The sequence below is a fragment of the Orcinus orca genome, chromosome 3 (genome assembly GCF_937001465.1).
Source record: "Orcinus orca chromosome 3, mOrcOrc1.1, whole genome shotgun sequence".
NCBI lineage: Eukaryota > Metazoa > Chordata > Mammalia > Artiodactyla > Delphinidae > Orcinus > Orcinus orca.
The window spans coordinates 125,810,505-125,835,163 of record NC_064561.1 but is presented as its reverse complement, the minus strand read 5'-3'; the positions used below and the strand labels follow the sequence as shown (position 1 = coordinate 125,835,163).

Genomic DNA, 24,659 nt, shown 5'->3' with positions numbered 1-24,659 from the left:
AGGTAGGATTGGAACTTTAAGAAAACCTCTAAAAATCTAGATTGTTTCTGCAAAATAAACTCATTTCGTCATTGAGATTTCTTAGTCTAGCTCAATGGAGGAGAATGCACATTTGATAGGCTATTCAAAATAATTTCACATGTGATTTTTTCCTGGTGACCTTTTACATGTGAGAATTAATTCCAAGGCAACAAGCCTAGATCTCATCTAACCCAAAGACTGTTAGGTGAGAATTTTGCCTCTGAAGCAGAAATTGTCAGGCAGGAAAGGAATGTGATACTTTAAGGCAGTGCTTCTGAAACTTTAACGTACATATGAATCACCTGGGATCTTGTTAAAATGCAGATTCTGGATGAGAAGGGCAGGGATGGGGCCTAAGATTTCTAGCTTTTCTTGCAAGCTCCTGAGTGATGCTGACGTGTAATGGACCACCCTGAGGTTCTAAGGTATTTGGAAAGCTTTCCTCTTGGGGCATATCTGGAAACATAAGGAGAATAGTGTATTTATTATGTTTTACCCAGAAGCATACTGAACATACTATTTGGAAGTGCAGCTGAATAGTTACACACTATTTAAAAATAAGTTTCCTTTATGTTTCTTGCCTTTGCAACACTTACGGCTGCCAGCTGAACAAAGCTGGTGCAGTGTGAGTGGCTGCCAGTGGACAGTGACAAAAACAAGACTTACTGAAACAAACAAGGGTTTCTTATAAATAATTTGGAAACGATTTTGGAATCCATTTCTTGGCAATGGAAATAGTGCATTTCAGATGCTATTAAGTGATTGATTTATATGTGGGAAGGCCTCAGTTGGTAGTTCTGGAAATACTTAATGATGCTATGCCACCATCCATGAAGTTGAGAGGATATCCTATAGAAAATGAAAATCCCAGAGGAAGGAAGCACATGCTGTCTCTGCACAGTCACAATCATCTTATACAAGGTTTGTGCTGGAGAACTGTGGTGATACAACCAGTTACAACTGAAATGGGCCCTCAAGGATAGATTAGAGACAAATCAGGAATCCACAAAACAGATCCAGTATATGTTTGGACAAGCATCCAACCAGTCAACCTTTCTGTGTTTTTTCAGTCATAAGACTTCTTCTTTTTCTGTGATCCACTTGTCAAGTACATTTTACCTTCACATGGTACATGGGATAGTCCAAAACTCAATCACATTCTTCCCAGCTGTAAACTGACTGCAGAGATGACTAAAAACGCCATGGAATTGAACTTAAAATAGTAATTTTGCTTTTTTTATTCGGTGCCACATTAGGAGACAGAAAGATTTTGAGGGCTATCAGATTGGTAATACTTGGTATGAACTGGTGATAATATATTGATAATAATTTATCATGCGTAGAGACAGGGTGGATACAGGAATTATATTTGTATTGGGTTATTTTACTGAGTTTTGTTGTTATTGATTATACAAAAGAAATTAGTGCTATGTCGTACACATTCCACATTTTTTTCAGTTTGCCTTTTTCTTTTGATTTTGTTTAGTGTCTTTATCCACACATACATTTTGAAATTTGTGTTGCCTTCATACCACCAAGTTCACCCATTTTAAGTGTACAATTCAATAACTTTTAGTAAATTCAGAGTTATACAATCATCACCATAATCTGATTTTAGAATATTTCCATCACCTCCAAAACAATCCTTGTGCCATTTGCAGTTATTATAATTTTTGATCTATCTGAAATTTATTTGGGTGAAAGAAGTGGGTTAGGAATCCAGCTTTATTTTTTTTCCAGATGGCTAGCCTGTTTCCCCAACATTTCTGCCTCACAGAGTTGAAATGCCGCCTTTTATCCTAAACTAAATTTTTATATATACTTATGTTTAGGTCTGTATTCTTTTTTTTTTTTTTTTATTGCAGTACGTGGCCCTCTCACTGTTGTGGCCTCCCCCGTTGCGGAGCACGGGCTCCGGACGCGCAGGCTCAGCGGCCATGGCTCACGGGCCCAGCCGTTCCCCGACATGTGGGATCTTCCCGGACCGGGGCACGAACCCGTGTCCCCTGCATCGGCAGGCGGACTCTCAACCACTGCGCCACCAGGGAAGCCCCGAGGTCTGTATTCTAATCTGTTCTATTAACTGATGTTTATTGATCTGGGATGATCATATTTTATGTTAGTGGCAAATTATGATGTTTTAATTGTGGAGGTGCTAGATTTCAATTAGTATCTTCTTTTTCAGATTTCCCCAAATATCTTGTGTAGTGGGATAACTGAGGACATGGAAAGGAGACGTGACCCATGAGCCCCCCCCTCCCCCAGCAAACTGGGGGCTGGCGAATAAGCCAGAACTGCAAACAGTCCTGATTGCTTTGAGTCCCCTCGGCAAACCGGGGGCATGCGAATAAGCCAGAGTTGTGAACAGTTCTGAATGCTTCGAGCGCCCCCCCGGCAAACCGGGGGCCTGCAAAAGAAGCATTGAGTGCTTTGGGCACTGATCCATGAGATGTCCTCAGTATAATCAGAGTGGTGGGAATGCAAGGAGATGTCCTTGTGCTAGTTCAGTGTAATCAAAATAATGGTGGGAACTTTGTGCTGTTCTTGTGCTCAAGGACGAAGCACGGCAGGTGCTCACGAAAGCCAATTATTGCTTGTATAATTAATAAAAACATAGGTTGCTGCTTTGGCACTTCTGAAATGTTAAGAAAACAAGTCTTAAAGTGTAAACCTAGATAATGCTTTAATAAAAGTTACCACAGCAAGACAGATGGCGCTGTTTTGCCTGAGCGAGCGGCAGCCCTCTATTGCTGTGCTTTGGCACAGTTCATCTCGCGTGATGAGCTTCCTTTCGGCCCTGTCCTAAGAAACGACAACAATCTTGTATGTCTATGTTTAGGTCATCTGGTCAAATGCTTCCTCCATGCCTTCATAGCTGCAGGTCATGCAGCTTTTAAAGTTCCTTTTTGATGCCTCTGGTTGTAAGATGACTGCCTCTACTACAATATCACCTCTGAATCCCAGGTGGAAGTAAGAGAAAGGGCAAAAGGTGTTAGCTGACTGGTCTCCCTTTACAGATCATTCTGGGAGCTCCACCCAGTGACCTGTGCTTTCATTTCATTGGCCAGAACTCTGTCATATATATACTCTGGTTTCAAGAAGGCTAGGAAATGTAGTTTATCAGCTGGGCACATTATCACCCCATTAAAAACCAGTATACTGTTGGTAAGGAAGGAGATTAGATATCAGTAGACACTGAGCAGTGTGTGCCACTTTCCTGTTCTCAGACATTTTTGCAATGATAGGACCAGAAATATCTTGTTTTCCTCTTGTTCAGTATAATATCAGTGTACATTCACACTCTTCAATTCACATCACCATACATTTTAGTAGGGACCAATTTATATGCAAGTATGTGAGCTGAAGCATATGACTGCTCCCAATAAGAATTATAGTACCTATTGTCTTTTGGTGTGAGCGATCATTGGGGAACACTAAACTTTTCTTTCTTTTTCACATTTTACCCAGTGATATTTGTGGCATGTGTCTGTTATTCTATTTAATGCACAGGAGTTGGAGATTGCCAACTTGATAGAAATGAGAATGGGGCAAAGGAAATGGGAAAAATAAGGGAAATTTATCAAGGATACACATCAGCATTTAAATGTTAAATAGCACTGGTTAGCAACTGGCTGCCCAATGCTTTGACCATAAGATAGGTTGAAAAAGAAAATGAATGTATAAATGATGTTAAAATAGAAATGAACTTCACTTTCCTAGAGAGAGTCTTCACAGAAACTTTTGGAGGAGAGGAGAAGCCAAAGCTGTTGGAGAGGATGCCGGGGTATTCTAGAAAAGGGGAAGCAGGGTGCCTTTTCAGGAAAGTTGAGCTAAAAATAGAGCCCTGGTATCCAACAGTGGCCTGGGCGCTTCAAACGCTGGGGTCCGTTCCATTGTTGTTTTTTTAGAAAAAACTTATTTTGAGTTAATTTTAGACTTACAGATGAGTTGCAAAATAGTACAGAGAGTTCGCATATACTTTTTAAAATAGTTTTTTAAAAAAATTTATTTATTTATCTTTGACTGCGTTGGGTCTTCATTGCTGTGCGCGGGCTTTCTCTAGTTGCGGTGAGCGGGGGCTACTCTTCATTGCGGTGTGTGGGCTTCTCATTGTGGTGGCCTCTCGTTGTGGAGCACAGGCTCTAGGTGCACGGGCTTCAGTAGTTGTGGCACGTGGGCTCAGTAGTTGTGGCTCACGGCTCTAGAGCACATGCTCAGTAGTTGTGGTGCAGGGGCTTAGTTGCTCCGCAGCATGTGGGATCTTCCCGGACCAGGGATCGAACCCATGACCCCTGCGTTGGGAGGCGGATTCTTAAACACTGCACCACCAGGGAAGCCTGAGAGTTCGCATATACTTTTCACTTTGCCTCCCCTTATGTTAAAATCTTTTTTTTAAATTAATTTTTATTGGAGTATAGTTGCTTTACAATATTGTGTTAGCTTCTACTGCACAGCAAAATGAATCAGCCATACATGTACATATATCCCCTTCATTTAGGACACTACAGTGCATTAAGTAGAGTTCCCTGTGCTATACAGTATGTTCCCATCAGTTGTCTATTTTATACATAGTATCAATAGTGTATGTGTGTCAATCCCAATCTCCCAGTTCCTCCCACCCCACAACTTTCCCCTTGGTATCCATACATTTGTTCTCTACCTCTGTGTCTCTATTTCTGCTTGGCAAATAAGGTCATCTATACCATTTTTCTAGATTCCACATATATGCATTAATATATGATATTTGTTTTTCTCTTTCTGGCTTACTCTCTGTATGACACTCTCTAGGTCCATTCACGTCTCTACAAATGACCCAATTTCGTTCCTTTTTATGGCTGAGTGATATTCCATTGTATATGTGTACCACATCTTCTTTATCCATTCATCTGGTGATGGACATTTAGGTTGCTTCCATGTCCTGGCTATTGTAAATAGTGCTGCTGTGAACATTGGGGTTCATGTGTCTTTTTGAATTATGGTTTTCTCTGGGTATATGCCCAATAGTGGGATTGCTGGTTCATATGGTAATTCTATTTTTAGTTTTTTAAGGAACCTCCATACTGTTTTCCACAGTGGCTGTATAACATCTTATATAATGAAATAATTATAACAACTTGCTGAGGGAATTCCCTGGTGGTCCAGTGATTAGGACTCTGCACTCTCACTGCCGAGGGCTCAGGTTCAATCCTTGGTCAGGGAACTAAGATCCCACAACCTGTGTGGTGTGGCCAAAAAAAAAAACTTGCTGAATTTCCAGATACACTAATCAGACCTATCAGTACTGAAGAGAAGTAGCAAGCCTTGGAAGTAGGGAAGATATAATTAAGTAAAGTATCTAGAAAAAGATTTTTTTTTATTCCCAGATATTCCCAATCCATCAAATCTATTAAAAAAAAATAGAGTCAGGATTAACATTACTGATGGTTAGTTTTTAATGTGAGCAACTATCGTTTTGAAAATGAGGCGTATTTTGCCCTGATTCTTGCATTGCTACTCACTCTGAAAATAACAGACACTCTGCTTCTGAATTTTAGCTCATAAAATAACTCTGGGTGTAGATTCAGTTCAGAAAATACTTTGGGCTTCCAGTTAAACAGTTTTATAAAATACAACAGCCCATCCCTCTTCCTGGGGGTATATCTAGGGTAGGACATATACCTATATACTACATTTTTACCAGTTGTTGGTGCAATAAAAATCAAGCATTTTAAAGAAGGATTAGACCAATATAGAGTTGTCTATCATTTTAGAAAACTGTACTTTAATGCTGTAGTTTGGTATTTATTCCAAATATTCCTGGTCCTTGTGACTGGAATATTCTTACAAGACACTCTTCTGCCCCCATCATTAGAACTATCACCAGCCCCCAGCCTCTCCCATCTCTCCCTCCTTCCCCTCCCATGCTCACAAAGACACACATTTTCTCTCTAACACTCTAGGGCAGTTAAGTTCTAGATCTTTTGGGTCTCAGATGAACTGTTACTCCCTCACCAAACCCTGTTGTATTCAATCACCAGCATCTAGCACAATGCCTGAGATATAGTGGACATATAATTAATTTATATTATTCCTATTTTTCGGATGAGTAATGCTGCAATTAACATCATTGTGCACGTATTCCATCCATATTTCAGGTTATTTCCTCAGGAAACTAATTGAGTTTAAAGGTATGAATATTTTCAAGACTAAATATATATACTGCGAAATTGCTTTCTAGTAATTGTTCCAACTTCTACTCATACCATTAGTGTGGTCTTCCTGTGAGGAAGCAATTAAATCTGGGGGCACTGTTTTCAGGCTTCCTAAATTCTACAACTTTATTTTGAATTGATTGAAAATGGATTTGCATTCTCTTTTTATTTTCCTCTGTTGTTTGCTTATTAAAAAAAAAATCTCATTTCAATGAGCACTTGACTGACACACAAGTATATTCTCTTACAGTTTTCTTATTCAGTATCACATGATATCTATTCTGAAAGGCAATTTTTTTTTTTTTTGCCAGACCACAAATTTTTTTTTTTTTTTTTTTTTGGTCTAAAAGACAATTCACTGTACACATTTTATTTACAGTTTTGTACACTGTCTTAATATGAATGGGACCACTTTTCTACTTGAGCCATTTTTTAACCAAAGCAAAATAACCTAAGTATAACAAAGTGTTAAAATACAGCATAAAGATACAAAAACAGACATACTAATTCTAATTAGGAATGTAATTATGATGTTACATTTTTTATAATCCACAATTATGTTTAGGAAATCACACAAACATAGATCACTGATTTGAATGAAATGCATAAATTTGTAGCAAAGCTTTGTAGTTACAAAAAAACAAAAAAATTACCAAAGAATGCACAAAATTAATGTTTATTCCACCTTTGTGTCATATTCCTGGATCCTTCACCAATGTTACATGAGGAAAAAAACAAAAGCAAAACAAATGAAAAACTGAAATCAGAATCACTAATGTTATCAAGTAGGGAAACAAATAAATTAAAATCTAGCAGCCATCAGCAAGAGTACAGCACAGACAATGCTGTAAAAAGAAACAAAGAAAATTGTTAGAAAACTGTATGCATCATACTCTTTCAAACCAGCAAAATATGCTCCTGCATACAATGGAACATAAACAGAATCGTTCTCTTGTAAGGTATAGAAATGCAAATTCTTTTCTTTAATATTGTAGATGGGTCAAATGTGTTTGTAATCGTTAATTCTTTTAAGCTATTACAGAGTGGGCCAGGAACACATTTATGGATTCTGGGGATGATGTGTACTGTAATTCTTTGATTGGGATAGTGGACACTCTAGCCAAAATTAAGAAAAAAAAAATATATGAACACAGAAGTACAAGACAAAGGCGAATGAGACTTCTCTTATATCTTAGCAACATTTAGATGGAAATCAAATTTAAATGCAGTCCACTCTGCTTTTGAAGAGGCTTTGGTTCAGCTCCCAAATCTCGATTGCTTGACGCAGTCTCCTATGAGAATACTCAGAAGGTGTCTTCTTAAACAACAAACCTATTTTTAGTGGTGGAGCCGCTCTTAGTAGCTGTGTCTGCATGGGACTGATAACCAATCACTATCTTTGGAGGAAGTCCTAACCTTTCCTTGTATACCCTCCCTATATGTGTAACTGCTTCTCTGTTTTCACATTCAGTAGTCCATATTGCTATTTTATCACCTTTAGCTCTAACATTAACCACAGCTCCACATACATCATCACTGTAGTCATCAAAAGACTCTCCAATAAGGCACAGCAGTGTCTCTAGCCAAAAGCGATCGAGGTCACTTCGTCTCTGCTGTTTGTTCAATGTAATGAGCCATCGTCCTCCTCGTTTGTTTTTCTCATCTTCCCACATAGGCTCAATACCATCCTTAAAAAGTGAGTAGTCACAGCCAGGCATTAAATTACTAGACAACTGGATATGGTTGTACAGAGCCCAAAAGTCTTCAACAGTATCAAACTTAGAGATCAGCCGAAGGTTTGCTTGCCAAGTTTTGCTTTTATCATTTTTAAAAAACCAGAGTGCCCATCTGTTCTGTAAAGGATGTTTAATATAGTGCTCTGGGTTAGCAACCTCATTAGATTCTGTTTTCTCTTCTTCTGTAGGTGGGGGATTAGGAGTAGGGGTGGTTTCCGGTTCCACAGTCGCCATCTTAGATCGATCTGATCGCACAACCGCTCCTGAAGGGCCAGACCACAAATTTTTTTAATGCCTCAAGTTGAGCTGTCATCTAGTTCACCAAACCAACAAAAGGGAGATAATACATTTTATATAAATAATTTGGGAGGATTCCTCCTGTCAAAACAAAAAGCACCTCTAAAAATAAACCAATATTAACAGTAGCAATTCAGAAAAAATACTCTAGCAAGTCCACAAATGCTATTTCACATTTATCTTATGCTTTATGTGTGAAAGCCATATCATATACTGCAAATAATAAACTATATTTTATTACCAGGTGCATAATTCACGATATTATGTAGCAATTGAGGGGAAGGAGTAAAAGAATAAATGTTCTTTTACAGAAAACATGGCAAAAACCGATCACCAAGATTAAGAGTTTTCCCCAACTGGCTAGTGTATGAACAACACAAATTGGAGTTTGGATATGCTGATGTTTTGTATTGATTCAGAATATTTGATACGCTCTGTCATGGATTGACAGACTTTTTCTGTAAAGGGCCAACAGTACATATTTTAGGTTTTGTGGGGTCATTGGGGATCTGTTGCAAGTACTCAACTCTGCCATTTTAGTGCGAAAGCAGCCATAGACAATGACTGAACAATGAGTTTGGCAGTGAACCAGTAAAACTCTTTTTTTATTTTGGTAAGAAGGAAAATTTATTTGGCTAGAGCATTTAAATAACGTAACTTTTTTTAAACCAATGAACTTGGTAATACACATCATTTCTGCAAGATTTTGATAAATTACACCCTTGCATTTAAAGACATTTCCAGATACACTCGAAGTAATTTACCACAGTTTTGGACGGCATCATTTATAGCTGTAAAATGAATTAATTTGCTATAATTTTATTAAATAAAATCGTACTTTTCTTTGAACTAGTATCTCCAGCTTAGTGAAGAGCAGCCTGACACATAAACAAGACCCTGGTTATTCAAGTGAATAGAATGTAGGTGCTGTCATCAAGCTGATCCGTATTCGTAAGATCATCATCCTTAGAAGAGAACAGGAGGGAAGAACAAAACTTGGGGAACGACTTGTCAACATCTAAATAATTTCTTCAGGACTCTTACGATTTTATCCTTTTTCATTTTCACAAAAGGCTGGACTTATACAGTAGTTAATTACATAATCTGAAGTTTTAGAGTTTTTTTCTTTTAGATTTTAGAATCGTATAGGAATATGATTAGTAAAACTCTTTGCCACAATAGGAGGGCAGGAGGGCTGGAATTTGCTGACTCTTGGCCGATATGATAGATAGGACAGCCATAGGAGATGTTGCTCCAGAACTTGAGAGTCCAAAGCATGACTGTAAGGAAATACAGAAATATTTATAAAAGCATGAAGAAACCACACTTTAAAAGTGGCAAATAAAAAAATAAAACCCATGTAGAGAAAGTCTGAAATAATGTCCTGAAAGTTTTCAAAGCTGGTAGAAAGAGATGAGAAGAAACTGAGTTATTTATAACATAGCAGCCTCTCTCACCTCAAGGCAAGAGGGAAAATAATTCAGAGGGTGCTGATGGTGAGTCAGGGGGACTAGGGATGTTTACTGAAGCTTGGATTGCAGGCTGGTCTTAATGGCAGAACCCCTAGGAGAAAGGACCTTTTTTCCTTAGATATCTAAGGAAGGAATGAGCTATTGAGATGGACTTAGCTTGGTGTGTAGTGAGTGCTTTCTACTTGGTCTCATCCTCCCCTTCCCACGGTGGTGATCCTGGGGGCCAGCAAGGAAACTATGTTGCCCAAATGTTACCCAAATTACGATGGCCCAAGACCCACTGGCTTTATTTATCCTTCCCAAAGTGTACTCAGATATGTCAGAGAGGTCCTGCAGTGCTGCCTCTTATGTGGCAAGTACTTCCTCACCTTCTTGTCTTTCATTCTCCCTGTTACACCTGCACAGTGGTGCCTCTCTGGCTGATGGCCCTCACGCTTTGCACAGCATAGCTCTCCCTCCGCTGGTGCTGGTGAGCCCCACTGCTTTAGAAGGAAAGGTATATTTTTCTCCTTGTAGAGATGGCATTCAGCTTTGACTAAACTGTAGTGACTTAAGTGGATACAGATCTCTTTTTGTCACAAAATAAGTCCAGATTCCTTTTGTGTCACCATGCTTAGCCTGTGGTTTTTATCCTCATGATTGCAAATTGGCTGTTTTGCACCTCCATATCATGTCCACCGTCCAGGTAGGAAGAAGGCAAAAGGGAAAGAGTTGGTACCAGCAAACTTCTGCTTATGTAGTTTTGGCCCAAACTCTGTCAAATGGCTGTATATAGTTGCCATAACACCTGAGAAATTGATATGTATTTATTTTTAGTAGCCTCAGTAAAATGGTAGTTGGGTTAGCCAACCTGTACTGAATTCTCAACTTCTTGTTTACTTCATTCCACGAATACGACAGTCCTTTCTCCTAAGTTCCCCAAAGTATAGTAGAGACTAGGCTTAAATTTATAAAGATAGCTCCCTTATTTTGAAATAGTTTAAGATTTACAAGAAGTTGCAAAGATAGTGGTACAGATCCTGCATACCCTTTATTCAGCTTTCTCAAATTATAATATCTTACATAGGCATAAAATATTGTCATAATCAGGAAATTGATGTTGGTACAATACCATTAACTCAGGTACAGACCAAATTTGAATTTCACCAATTTCATATGCACTTTTTTCTTTTTTGGTGTATATTTCTATGATATTTAGTTGCATGTGTAGATTTGAGGAACCATTACCACAATAGGGATATGGGAATGTTCCATCACCACAAAGAAGCTCCCTCATCTTTCCCCTTCATAGTCCCCTTCCTCAACTCCTTAACAGCTACTCCTCTGTTCTCCATCACTATAATTTGAGAATGTTATATAAATGAAATAATAGTATATGAGACCTTTAAGTTGACATTTTTCACTTAGCATAGTGTCCTTGAGATCCATCCAGATTTTGAATGTATCAGAAGTTCATTCCTTTGCTGAGCAATATTCCATTGTATGGATATGCCACAGCTTGTTTATCCATTGATTCCATGTAGAACATTTGGCTTGTTTCCAGGTTTTGAATATTACAAATAAAGCTACTATAAACATTCATGTACAGATTTTTGTGTGAACAAAAGTTTTAATTTTTCTAGGATAAATCCTAGGAATACGATTGTTGGGTTGTATGGTAAGTGTATGTTTAACATTATAAGAAACTGCCAAGCTATTTTCCAAAGCGACTATATCATTTTACATTCCCATTGTCCATATTAGTCTTTTTTTATAAGTTTATTTATTTTTGGCTGCATTGGGTCTTCGTTGCTATGTGCGGGCTTTTCTCTGGTTGCATCGAGCAGAGGCTACTCTTTGTTGTGGTGCACGGGCTTCTCACTGCAGTGGCTTCTCTTGTTGGGGAGCATGGGCTCTAGGTGCACAGGCTTCAGTAGTTGTGGCACGCAGGCTCAGTAGTTGTGGCTCACGGGCTCTAGAGCGCAGGCTCAGTAGTTGTGGCGCACGGGCTTAGTTGCTTTGTGGCATGTGGGATATTCCCAGACCAGAGCTCGAACCTGTGTCCCCTGCATTGGCAGGCAGATTCTTAACCACTGTGACAGCAGAGAAGTCCCCATATTAGTCTTAAGGTGGAAACAACTCAATCCAAAATATCCATCAACTAATGAATGGATAAACAAAATGTGGTATATCCATACAATAGAATATTATTTGGCTATTAGGAGGAATGAGATATTAACATAAGTTAATCATGTTTTGAAGAATACTTCAAAAATAGTATGCTAAATTAAATAAGCTAGACACTAAAGACCACATGTTATATGATTCCATATCCTAGTCTGGACTAGGAAAGTCTATAGAGAGAGCAAGTTAACCAGTGGTTGGTGCAGGAGGATGGAGTGACTGCTGATGGGCATGAGGTCTGGTTTTCAGGTGAGCAAAATGTTCTGAAATTAGATTGTGGTGATAGCTGTATACAGGCTCTGCGGCCATGGCTCATGGGCCCAGCCACTCCGTGACATGCGGGATCTTCCCAGACCGGGGCACGAACCCGTGTCCCCTGCATCGGCAGGCGGACTCTCAACCACTGCGCCACAAGGGAAGCCCTGTTGGAAGATTTTTAATCACAGTTTCAATTTCAGTGCTTGTGACTGGTGTTTATATTTTCTGTTTCTTCCTGGTTTAGTCTCAGAAGGTTGTGCTTTTCTAAGAATTTGTCCATTCCTTCCAGGTTGTCCATTTTATTGGCATATAGTCTCTTGTAGTAATCTCTCATTAACCTTTGTATTTCTGCAGTGTCAGTTGTTACTTCTCCATTTTCATTTCTAATTCTGTTGATTTGAGTCTTCTCCCTTTTTTTCTTGATGAGTCTGGCTAATGGTTTATCAAGTTTGTTTATCTTCTCAAAGAACCAGCTTTTAGTTTTATTGATCTTTGCTCTCGTTTCCTTCATTTCTGTTTCATTTATTTCTGATCTCATCTCTATGATTTCTTTCCTTCTGCTAATTTTGGTGTTTTTTTTCATTCTTCTTTCTCTCATTGCTTTAGATGTAAGGTTAGGTTGTTTATTTGAGATTTTTCTTGTTTCTTGAGGTAGGATTGTATTGCTATAAACTTCCCTCTTAGAACTGCTTTTGCTACATCCCATAGGTTTTGGGTTGTCATGTTTTCATTGTCATTTGTCTCTAGGTATTTTTTATTTCCCTCTTTGATTTCTTCAGTGATCTCTTTGTTATTTAGTAGTGTATTGTTTAGCCTCCATGTGTTTGTATTTTTTACAGTGTTTTTTCCTGTAATTGATATCTAGTGTCATAGCGTTGTGGTTGGAAAAGATACTTGATACAATTTAAACTTTCTTAAATTTACCAAGGCTTGATTTGTGACCCAAGATATGGTCTATCCTGGAGAATGTTCCATGAGCACTTGAGAAGAAAGTGTATTCTGTTGTTTTTGGTTGGAATGTCCTATAAATAGCAATTAAGTTCATCTTGTTTAATGTGTCATTTAAAGTTTGTGTTTCCTTATTTATTTTCATTTTGGATGATATATCCATTGGTGAAAGTGGGGTGTTAAAAGTCCCCTACTATGATTGTGTTACTGTTGATTTCCCCTTTTATGGCTGTTAGCATTTGCCTTATGTATTGAGGTGCTCCTATGTTGGGTGCATAAATATTTACAACTGTTATATCTTCTTCTTGGATTGATCCCTTGATCATTATGTAGTGTCCTTCTTTGTCTCTTGTAATAGTCTTTATTTTAAAGTGTATTTTGTCTGATATGAGAATTGCTACTCCAGCTTTCTTTTGATTTCCATTTGCATGGAATATCTTTTAACATCCCCTCACTTTCAGTCTGTATGTGTCCCTAGGTTGGAAGTGGGTCTCTTGTAGACAGCATATGTCAGGTCTTGTTTTGTATCCATTCAGCCAGTCTATGTCTTTTGGTTGGAGCACTTAATCCATTTCCATTTAAGATAATTATCGATATGTATGTTCCTATCACCATTTTCTCAATTGTTTTGGGTTTCTTACTGTAGGTGTTTTCCTTCTCTTGTGTTTCCTGCCTAGGGAAGTTCCTTTAGCATTTCTTGTAAAGCTGGTTCGGTGGTGCTGAATTTTCTTAACTTTTGCTTCTCTATAAAGGTTTTAATTTCTCCATTGAATCTGAATGAGATCCTTGCTGGGTGGAGTAATCTTGGCTGTAGGTTTTTCCCTTTCATCACTTTAAATATGTTCTGCCACTCCCTTCTGGCTTTCAGAGTTTCTTCTGAAAAATCAGCTGTTAACCTTATGGGGATTCCCTTGTATGTTATTTGTTGCTTTTCCCTTGCTGCTTTTAATATTTTTTCTTTGTATTTAATTTTTGATCATTTGATTAATATGTGTCTCAGCGTGTTTCTCTTTGGATTTATCCTGTATGGTACTTTCTGTGCTTACTGGAGTTGATTGACTATTTCCTTTCCCATGTTAGGGAAGTTTTTGACTATAATCTCTTCCAATTTTTTCTCAGAGCCTTTCTTTTTCTCTTCTTCTTCTGGGACCCCTATCATTCAAATGTTGCTGCATTTATTGTTGTCCCAGGGGTCTCTGAGACTGTCCTCAGTTCTTTTCATTCTTTTTTCTGTATTCTGCTCCCTGGCAGTTATTTCCACCATTCTATCTTCCAGCTCACTTATCCATTCTTCTGCCTCAGTTATTCTGCTGTCAATTCCTTCTAGAGTATTTTTAATTTCAGTCATTGTATTGTTCATCATTGTTTGTTTGCTTTATAATTCTTCTAGATCCTTGTTAAATGTTTATTGTATCTTCTCCATTCTGTTTCTGAGATTTTGGATCATCTTTACTATTATTCCTCTGAATTCTTTTTCAGGTAGGTTGCCTATTTCATCTTCATTTATTTGTTCTTGTAGGTTTTTACCTTGCTCCTTCATCTGTAACATATTTTTTTGCCCTTTCTTTTCTTTTTTTTTTTGATGGGTGGTGCTGTATTCCTGTCTTACTGGTTGTTTGGCCTGAGATGTCCAGCACTGGAGTTTGTAGGCAGTTGGATAGAGCTGGTTCTCGGTGCTGAGATGAGGACCTCTGGGAGGCCTCACTCCGATTGATAGTCCCTGGGGTCTGAGGTTCTCTGTTAGTCCAGTGGTTTGGACTTGGAGCTCCCACCACAGGAGCTCAGGCCTGACCTCCGGCCTGGGAACCAAGGTCCTGCAAGCTTCATGGCATGGTTAAAATAAAAAAAGAAAGAAAGAAGCAAAGGAGCAATACAATATCAAAGAATAAAAAACAAAATAAAATTAGAAGGATAAAAAATATATTAGGAAAAATAAAACTATAATTGAAACAACTGCAACAAGGTAAAATTAAACCACAACAGAAAAAAGAAAAAAAAAAAAGGTAGGGGGGAACAAACCAAAAGGAGAGAACAATAAGAAAGTATAAAGAGTAAAATAAAATTAGAAAAATATAAGATTATTAGGAAAAATAAAAATATAAAAGAATCAACAATGAATCAACAAGGTAAAACAGAACCCTAATCTAAAAGAGGAAAAAAGAAAAAAAAAAAAGAAACGCCTTGGCTATTTTGGCTGTGTTTAGGCAGGGGTGGGGTTTAGGGTGGGGCAGGACCTAGGTGGGTGGATGGGGTGACGTTTAAGCATGGGGCGGGGTCTAGGCTCAGGACCCATGTAGCTGGAAAAGGCCCTGGTGGCTGGGCCTAGGCAGGGTGACGTTCTAGCATGGGACAGGGCCTCTGCTTAGGACCTACGCAGAGGGGCGAGGCAGCGCGTCTAAAGGAGGGCATCTGGAGTGTAGAGTTCTGGAGTTTGGAGGTAGGGCCCTGGGTGGGGGTGTGTGGGTGGGGTTTAGGCCCAGCTCCTTGGAGGAGGTCTCCGAATATAGAGGTAGGGCCCTGGATGGGGCGTGTAGGGGTGGGGCTTGGGTTCTGTGCGGCAGAAGGGTGGCTGGGAGGGCAGAGGATCAGACCTGGGAGCCCAACAGGCTTCCCGTTCCCTAAGTGGACAGGGAAAGCACTGGCTCCGTTCCCTTCCGTTCCTTCACGCCCCTTCCCCACCATCTCCCCCAGGGTCTCCCCTGTCTCTGCTGAATCCCTAAGCGTGGGTGGGTCCCGCTGGGTGTAGGAACTCCTCTCCTCCCCAGCCACCCCTCAAGGGTCCTGGTCCCAGAGGTCCGGCCTTTACTTTTGCTCCCCCTTCCCTCCCTCCCACTCCCTCAGGACCGAAGCAGCTAGAGGGGACCTAGGTGGGCAGAGGAGCAGGCCCGGGATCTCAGCAGGTTCCTGGGGGTCCAACTGGACAGGGAAAACCTGGCCATGCTCCCTTCTTATCTTTTGCCCTCCCAGTAGTCCCCCAATTTTCCCCCTTTGGGCATGGGATCCCTTCCCCTCCCCAAGCCAGCCCTCAGGGACACCAGTCCCATCCCGGCTCCACTTCTCCTCCCGCTTCACTCCCACCATGCCCCATGTCCTACCCAGTTGCTGGGGGTTTCTCCCATCGCCTTAGGTGTCCGTGGTCCCCCACCGGTGCCTGGTAGGTGCCCTAGTTGTGAGGAGATGTGAATTCTGCATCCTCCTAGTACACCATCTTGACTCTGCCCTCTCACTGATAGGGTTTTGATATGAGTCTTTAAGCAATTGATTTATTATGGTCTCTGTGCAGTCAAACCTCTCTGCTAATGATAATCTGTATTTGCAGCCGCTCCCCTGCACTAGCATCACTGCCTCAGCTCCATCTCAGATCATCAGGCATTAGATTCTCATAAGGAGCATGCAGCCTAGATCCCTCGCATGTGCAGTTCACAGTAGCGTTCACGCTCATATGAGAATCTAATGCTGCCACTGATCTGACAGGAGGCAGAGCTCAGGCAGTAATGCAAGCGATGGGGAGCGGCTGTAAATACAGATGAAGCTGCGCTTGCTTGCCCACTGCTCACCTCCTGCTGTGTGTCATGGTTCCTAACAGGCCACATACTGGTACTGATCCATGTCCCAGAGGTTGGGGACCCCTGATGTAAAGGATCGATTCTGGAAATCTGAGTTAGTGACATTATATTTCTGTTTTACTCCAGATCTGTTTTAATGCCCATTATAGCTGTCTGCTATAATGGGTAGCCCATGTCTGAATCCAATTCTGGGAATATTCAAATCCTAACAATCTGATCAGAATTATACTCAACAAAATAGGATGGAATAAGACAGAAACATACTGAAATCTATCTGTGAAGACTCCAGAAAGTGAGGAGTCACTGAAGAAAAATTTGCTTAGTGTTTATCCAGCAGTGCTGAAGACCTGAAAGGTATCATAGTCTGAATGTTTGTGACTGGGCCCTCCATGTTCCTGGTACCTCTAGCTTTCTCCATAACAGGAACAGTGGGTTAATATGAAGTGAGGGAGAGTGTGTTGATCTCTTCAGTTCAAATGAATGGCTTCATTTTCAAGCTCATTAAGCACTCTTCCCCTCTGTCATGTGTCTTCTTTAGGTCAATAAAGGAAAAAACCCACACTGAAGTGTAACAGCACTATGGTTATTGATTCATTGTCTAGTAACTAAAGCTGATTTTACTTATTTGTGGGTGAGATTCAAATTGACTAACAGTGAAGAAAAACACCTGTTAGTTTTTTCACCATCCAAAGCATGCTCCACAATAACAAAATAATTGCATTAGGCTTATTCTTGCTCTTAGGGATTTAACAGGCTAAATAATTGATCAATTTGTATTCCAATTCATGATTTAGAATAGCAACGGAGCTTCTGACTATGGAAAGGAAGATATTGATTTATGACTTGGGAAAAAAATGGTCAAAATGTGGATGTGCCATCAACATGTATAACAAATGAATCATTGAGATCCTGACTGGGAATTGACTTGTATTTAATTGCATGTGGAATAGAAGAAGTCTTTGAAGATGACTAGAAGGACAACAATGAGAAGGAAGAGGCCGAAGTGTCACCATTTAGTATTGATTCTACTGAATGATTCTAGATGAAGCACTTCACCTTTTTGTTATCATGGTGTTTTCATCCAAAAACTGCATATTTAAAGATTGTCTCTGATTTTCTGAGTAAGAATTTCTTGACAGGACTGAACTTGAAATGATCCAAGGACTTAGTCCAAGGACAATAGGCTCAGATGGCTTGGAAATATACAAAACTGTTAACAGTGGAGGTATAATAGGGGACCTTTATTTTCTGTAGTTCCCCAAATTCTGCTGTGAATAGGTATTGATATTATAATTAGGAAAAATTAATAAATGTAATTTAGCCAATAAAAATGGACTTAAACCTCATTGGTTGTATTCCCAACTGAACTTAACTGGATCCCCAAATGCCATAGTTACTCTAACAACCACGCAATGTGATGGAAAGCATGAAGGAGCAGAAGGTGAGATGGAGAATCATTAATCTTAATCAATTATAGTTAAAATATTCTACTTTTGCAAATTTTACAAATTTGCTGAAAGAGCAGGTGTAAGATTCCTTCCCTGGGAACATACCCTGAGAAGAAGTTTAGCATGCAGTGTGTTTATTAGCAAGTGCCTTTGGGGTCAATACCTATGAATGAAAATGGAATGAGGCAGGATTGGGCAGAAAGAGAAGTTGAGTTGCCTCTGCTGACTTCATGAAAACCTCTGGAGATAGAATGACCTTTCCAAGTTGTCCAGTTTTTCATTTTCATTATTTTTTAAAGAGGTAAAATAATCATATGGTAGAAAATTCAAAATATTCAGAAAGGGTATCCAGAGGAAATTCATTCTCCTACCTTTGAACTTCAGGCCCCAGGAAACTTCTCCAGAGTTAACCTGTTACCAGTTCTGTATATGTACTTCCAGAGATATTCTAACCATATAAAATCACATTCATATTTCTCTTTCTTTTTTCTCCCTTTTATACAAATGGCAGCATACTATACACAAGAGCAAGTGGGTCCACTACATTACAGAAAGAGAACAATATGGAGCCCAGAGGTGGATATGTGACATTCTTTGCTTTTTCTAGGCCCTAAAGACTCAGTCTCAGATGACTGTCCCCCTGCCCTGATGCCCTTCCTTTTTCCTTTCCTATCCTCTCCTTTTTCCTACATGCCCAGCTTTATTTTGCTAGTGTGGTGAAGGCTGGGGAAGTCATAATTCCTGGCTGTGGTAGGCTGAACAATGGCCCTAAAGATATGTAGAGCTTAATCCCTAGACCTTATAGGGCAAAAAGGATTTTGCAGATGTGATTCAGTTAAGGATGTTTAGATGGCGGAGATTATCCTGGATTGTCCGGTGGCCCTAAATGTAATCACAAGTATTCTTATAAGAGGGAGGCAGGGAGAGATTTGAGTCCAGAAGAAGGCAACGTGAAGACTGAAGCAAGACACTACTCTGCTGGTTTTGAAGATGAAGGAAGGGGCCATGAGCCAAGGAATGCAAGGAATGCAGCTCTTGAGGCTAGAAAAGGCAAGGGCACGGGTCCTTCCTTAGATCCTCTAGAGGGAGAGCAGCCCTGCGACACCTTGATATAAGGCCAGTGAAATTGATTCCAGACTTCTGACCTCCAGAACTGTAAGCTCTAAGAAAATGAATGTGTGTTGCTTTGAGTGCCAATTTGTGGTGATTTGTTACAGCCACAGGAAGTGAATCCACTGGTCATATCCTGAACAGGCAGCAGTCAGCTGTTGGAGCCAGCAGCTTCCTCAAATCCTTCACCACAACAGGAGCACCCAAAACACAAGCAAACTTTCTTCTTAATAAGGATAATTTTCATGGCTTAACAGCTTCACTAAAAAGATTTCCAACTTCCTAAGAAGGAATGAGACAGAGGGGCCTGAAAACTCCACCCTGCCCCTAGGTGAGCTGGACGCCCATCATTCCGTGCCTCTTCTATACGTCAGTGTTGGTCCTGGTCCAGTTTCTGTGAGCCAGGTAAAGGTAATGTGCCATTACCATCTAGTCTGCTCTCCTTGGCAATATGGCAACATGGAGAGGTTGTCAGTTCCGGCATTACACTCTTCTTTAGCAGACCCTCTTAGGGCAGACTTGCTGTCAAATAAATTTTGTGCTTCTCTGTTCTTGTGAGACATAAATCTATCATAGTATCCTTCCCCACTAAACTGGGACTGGGTCTCTGAATGCCTCTCAGTACAGAGCTCTCAATGGCTACTGACAAATGAAGGACATTGCTCAAGAGGTTTTCAACCCCAGTCATAAGGGCATGCTGAGCCTGAGAACACTCATGACAACTCCAGACTGACCGTATTTCTCCCACCAGACAGAGGAGAAATGACCTGATTAGATTTATAAATGTTTCTTTCCTTTTAAAAAATATTCCTTCAAAACCTCTTATGTGAATCATGAGTAGCATCCCTGGAAAAACTTCTCAATTATGAGGAAACTCAAACTGTGAGGACTCATTAAGTGTGTTAATTGTTCTGACCTCATCAGAGGAAGAGGTGTCATAGAAATGAAGAGATTTCTAGCTATTTTTATTTTAAAGTTGCAAACAAGTTCTTTAACATTTATCCTCTCTGTTGGTTGGTTTTTGCATAGTGGCTACCAAATCTTATTGTGTCACTCTGTATTCAGCACCCTTCCTCTCAACTTTGGGTCACATCTGATTCCAGTTTTGTTTCCGCCTAAGGTACCCAGTGTTCTGCCTATGCCTCTGGATGGTCTCAAGCTCAGCAGTGCATCTCCTCATTCAGTTGTCTCACTATCCCCATTGGTGTTCAAGGTAATGGACATTCATTACTTCATTACTTCTGCTAGATCCCTAGGAGTCCAGTGAACAAGTCCGTTGGATCTTTGGTTGCCCTTAGCCATGGTCCTCCTCTTGGTGGAGTTGAACTTGGCAAAAGTAGGTTTGGTTCATTAGTAGAGATGACCCAATTTATGAGCTAGGCCTTTAGCACATGGGCTAACTGAGAAGGGAAAGTTTTCATGTCTGAGTGAATTCAAGGGTAGCAGAGCTGGCTTAATTGAATCTCTTATCTGTCCTTACATTTTCTTGCAATTCTTTTGTTCATAAGTAGTTTAGACATAAGTGTCTTTTGCAATGAGCGATGAGATGGAAATTTGCAATGGGAGAGAGCATGCTTTGTACATTTGGAACTGGTTCACTGCAAGTGGTACACTCCTAGAGGTCAACAAATGTGTTCATTTTGTTGGACAAATTTTCCCAGGGCCCACTATTTGCACCCTCATAGCCACTATTCTAGAAAGCTGTTTAGAGTAAATCTGAAAAGCGTAGTCATAAGTTAATTAGACCTGTCTGCAGAAAGGAGAAGCTGACATCCCAGTTTTATTAAGAAAGATTTCTTGACAGGTTGACTGCTAGTGTTGAGTGTTTAATGTATGAGTATTAGGAAAAAATCATTTAGGAGCTTAGGGGATTTCAGCATGGAATGCAGACTGGGGCAAGAGAACCTAAATGTATAACAAATGTTTTAAACAATCTCACCCAAGTGGGTAAAGGGAGATGTGCAGACCTAAGTCACTCTGGAAATGAGAGGAGATGGTAAGACTAAGGGCAAAAGGAACTGTATATGAGTTGATGAAGTTGTTTCTCATGAGGGTGCAGGTTAACAATTCTAATACTACTGTACCTGCATACTGGAATTGAATAATTATCTTCCATGCAGAAGAATTCCAAATAATTTATGTAAGTACTTTGCTTAAAGAAGGGGGAGCATAACTGTTAGCTCTGCTCTGGAAACAGGCCCCTCATCTGAATTCTCAGTTAGGAGGGAGGTAACAAGAAAAACTTCCTGAGTCTACTGTTTGTTAAAAATAATCAGCCTAAATTAATGCTCATGCAAAGAGACACATTTTGGGATAATTTTATTCCCCTACAGTAGCCAGGTTTTAGGGGAGCTTTGTGAGCAGCATGACAACCCTAACAGTAATAACCCTCTGTCACGAAAATGATGCACTGAATCCACTCTAAAAATCCCAGCCTTTCTGGTCTTTCCTATATGTCTTGACTACAGCGTCTCTCAACCAAGACAATGCTATTGTTCATAAATTGGTCCTTTGTGAAAAATATGATGACTGTATTGTCAGCAACTGCCAGCCATAGTTCCCTGATCTGGAATTCAGAGCAGACAATCATCCCGTGGGCAGGAAGATTCTAACCCTGGAAATGTTGAGTTCAAGGTATAGAGATCTATTTGGTGATAGAAAAATAGGACTCTTAGGATGTCACATAAAATGGCAGAGAACACCAGCTCCTCACCGGCAAATGTGAACATACTGGAGGTGAGACAGCAGCCCATTCAGGCAATTTCTTAAGTGATAGCCCATTATAAAATTGTGAACGTTCAGTTCAAATGGGAGTTGTCCAGTAGCACCTTTTACCATTTTACCAAATCTGATATTTATAATGGCTCAACAAAAAGTCATGGCCAGTCAGACTGCCATAACATGTGGGGCAAATAAAACTCATCCCTTGCCTCCCAAAGTGAGGAGGGAAATTAAGTAATAGAGACAATTTGGGCATGGCAACATTTATCTTCAGGTAATGTAGCATGCTTTGTCATGTAACCCAGCGCAAGAAGGAGCAAATATTCTCATCATAATAAGGCTGTGATGTTTATTAGTGTAAAATAACATCAGATTTATGCTATGAATTTATCATGTGAGTTGGAGGGTGAAAATTAATCCTTATGGTGACAAAGTGTGTTTAACGTTTAGAACCTTTAAGAGAGAATGCGCTACATAGACCCCAGAGTAGAGGAGCCCCTCCCTTTCTTACTCTACCCTCCCGCAGCCCAGAGCCAGCAGAACCCACCCTTCCCCTCTGCTGAGCAGTGGGCACAGTAGACACCCTCTGGCATGAAACACTTGGGGTTACGGAATCTGCAAGACTTGGAGGGAAACGACGGAGACTGAGATGACTATTTTCGTGGGATGTCATGATAGAACCCAGGGGAGAAGCTGAGCAGTGACTGGAGCAGGGCTAGCAGAGGAAGAAAGGGTTAAAGGACGGGGGCTGTGGGAGAATTAGGAAAGAGAGAGGGGGAGAGCTAGGAAAGAAGCAAACACTCAGGCACCCTCCCAACACCCGCCCTGTCCCTATCCCAGGCCCTTAGTGAGGTTTTTTCCCTGATGCGGGAGTGAGGAGTTACAGGTGGGGGCCCTCAGTTCCCACTCTTCCACACTTCTGCTGTCAATAGGCAACCACAGCAACATCCCTTTGTGGGTCACTAGACAGCAGGTGTTATCTCCTCCTTCGGGTGCCAAGCCAGTGAGGGAAGGAGGAGGTCCCTGACACCACCCTCCCCGAGGATAATTCAAGGCAGATTCAAGGAGCTGCTTCTGACAGAAATGCCGCCCACAACGTTCATGCAGCCATACAGATAGGGAAGTGAAGCAGCCATCCTGACCTATGGTTTTGGTTCAGCTCTTTTGACGTGGGAGACATTTTGTTGATGCCATTCTGATGCAGCTGTCTGGAAGCATAGCGTCAAAGTCGCTGAGTCAAAATGTAAAAATTTTACCTTTTATTACATAGTAATGTACACAGCAGGCACCTCACACCCTGACCTTTAGCTGCGGCCAAATTCGAAAATGGGGAATGGGCTGAGGTGAGGAGACAGTGTATTTCCTGAGATAAATGGTGAGCCTTTGATTCCATCCTTGCGCCGTTATTGTCTCCTCATTTAGTCTTCCAGAGAAGCCGTAGTACTAAAGCTGTCGTGGAGAATGGCTGTGACAGCTTCCCTAAGAACGCTCCATGCAGTAGATTATGTGCATGATAAAAATAGGGAGCTACAGAGAGGCTGCATAACTGGTTATTTGGTGCAGAACTGAGTGGGCATCAGAGTTGCTAAGCTGTAGCGGGGAGGACAGTGAGAGTCGGGCACAGCTCAACCTCTGGGCCCAGCTTCAGGTATTACACCTCAGGCTTCCTCATAGTCAAATGCAGTATAAAAAGCATGACAGAACTTACAGGGAGAATGGGTCTCATGTTGTGCCATTATGATTCTTCAATGGGGTGCTTTTTTTTTTTTTTTTTAAACCAGATGTAGTTATGCCTAGCTTGGAAGTAACATATATCAATCCTAGACAAGATAATTTGAGGACATCACAGTATGGTCCATGACAGAATTAATATAAGTAGTGACTCTTTCCAATTTTTGCTGGCCTTAGATTTTAGAGCATGTTGTTGCCATTGCTACCACCTAAATTTCACCACTGCCCCATTTCTTGTATCCCTAGCTTCACATCCACACTTTTAGTTTCTGTGTCTGATTCCTTTCCCCTGGGTCAAATGCTCTAGGTGATGTGCCTCCCACCAAGACCCATTAGGAAGGGGATAATGTTCGGCAGCCAAAAGGACTTGACTACAATCCATGCTATTGGCTGCCCCACATTAAAGCACACTTTACTTCCCATGTTCACTTCTGATAAGAAGAAGGAAAGAAAGGAAAAAACTCCCTCCTTACATAATGCAACTATTTCTTCAGACACCTGAAAGCATACTTGTGCCTTCCCAAAGGTAGGCCAAATCTCCTCAGTTACCACTACCTTTCCAAATCCAACTCCATCTAGCTCTGCTACAGCTCTACAGCAGTGTTCTGCAGTTTGTATCCTATAATGCCAAATTACCCACCATCAACATGTTGTATAAAATAGTGAATTCCATTGCCTTTCCTCCCTTGTAAATGGAGTTCCTGGACCAGAAGCAACATTTTATGGGACACCATAATGGTGAATAAGACCATGGATGGTTTCACTGGCAAAGCATAGCAGGCAGGGATGGCAAATCCAGATCTGAAATAAGTGTCGATTATAGTGATTTTAAATTGCTACTCCTTTCATGAAGGAGAGGATCCAGTGTAATCCTTCTGTGATCAGATGAGCCATGAGCTCTTTGGGGATACTGGCATCATTTTTCATCTTTTTGCAATTCCACCCAAGGTTTAAATTCCCTTGAGAGGGAGGGTGTCTGATTTACCTAGACTGGATT

At 40.5% G+C, this 24,659-nt stretch overlaps 1 protein-coding gene and 1 long non-coding RNA gene across 2 annotated transcripts in view; both read right to left on the bottom strand.

Moving 5' to 3' along the window:
• Positions 1–24,659, bottom strand: part of LOC125963932 (uncharacterized) — a 498,665-nt gene that overhangs the window by 87,416 nt on the left and 386,590 nt on the right. The window lies entirely within an intron of this gene.
• Positions 6,873–8,213, bottom strand: LOC101277344 (eukaryotic translation initiation factor 4E-like). The gene has a single exon (XM_033430050.2). The coding sequence runs from the start codon at positions 8,180–8,182 to the stop codon at positions 7,532–7,534; it is 651 nt and encodes a 216-aa protein (XP_033285941.1). The 5' UTR covers positions 8,183–8,213; the 3' UTR covers positions 6,873–7,531.

Excerpts from the sequence above, each read along its gene's own strand:
- LOC101277344 (XM_033430050.2), bottom strand. The coding sequence starts at position 8,182 with ATGGCGACTGTGGAACCGGAAACCACCCCTACTCCTAATCCCCCACCT.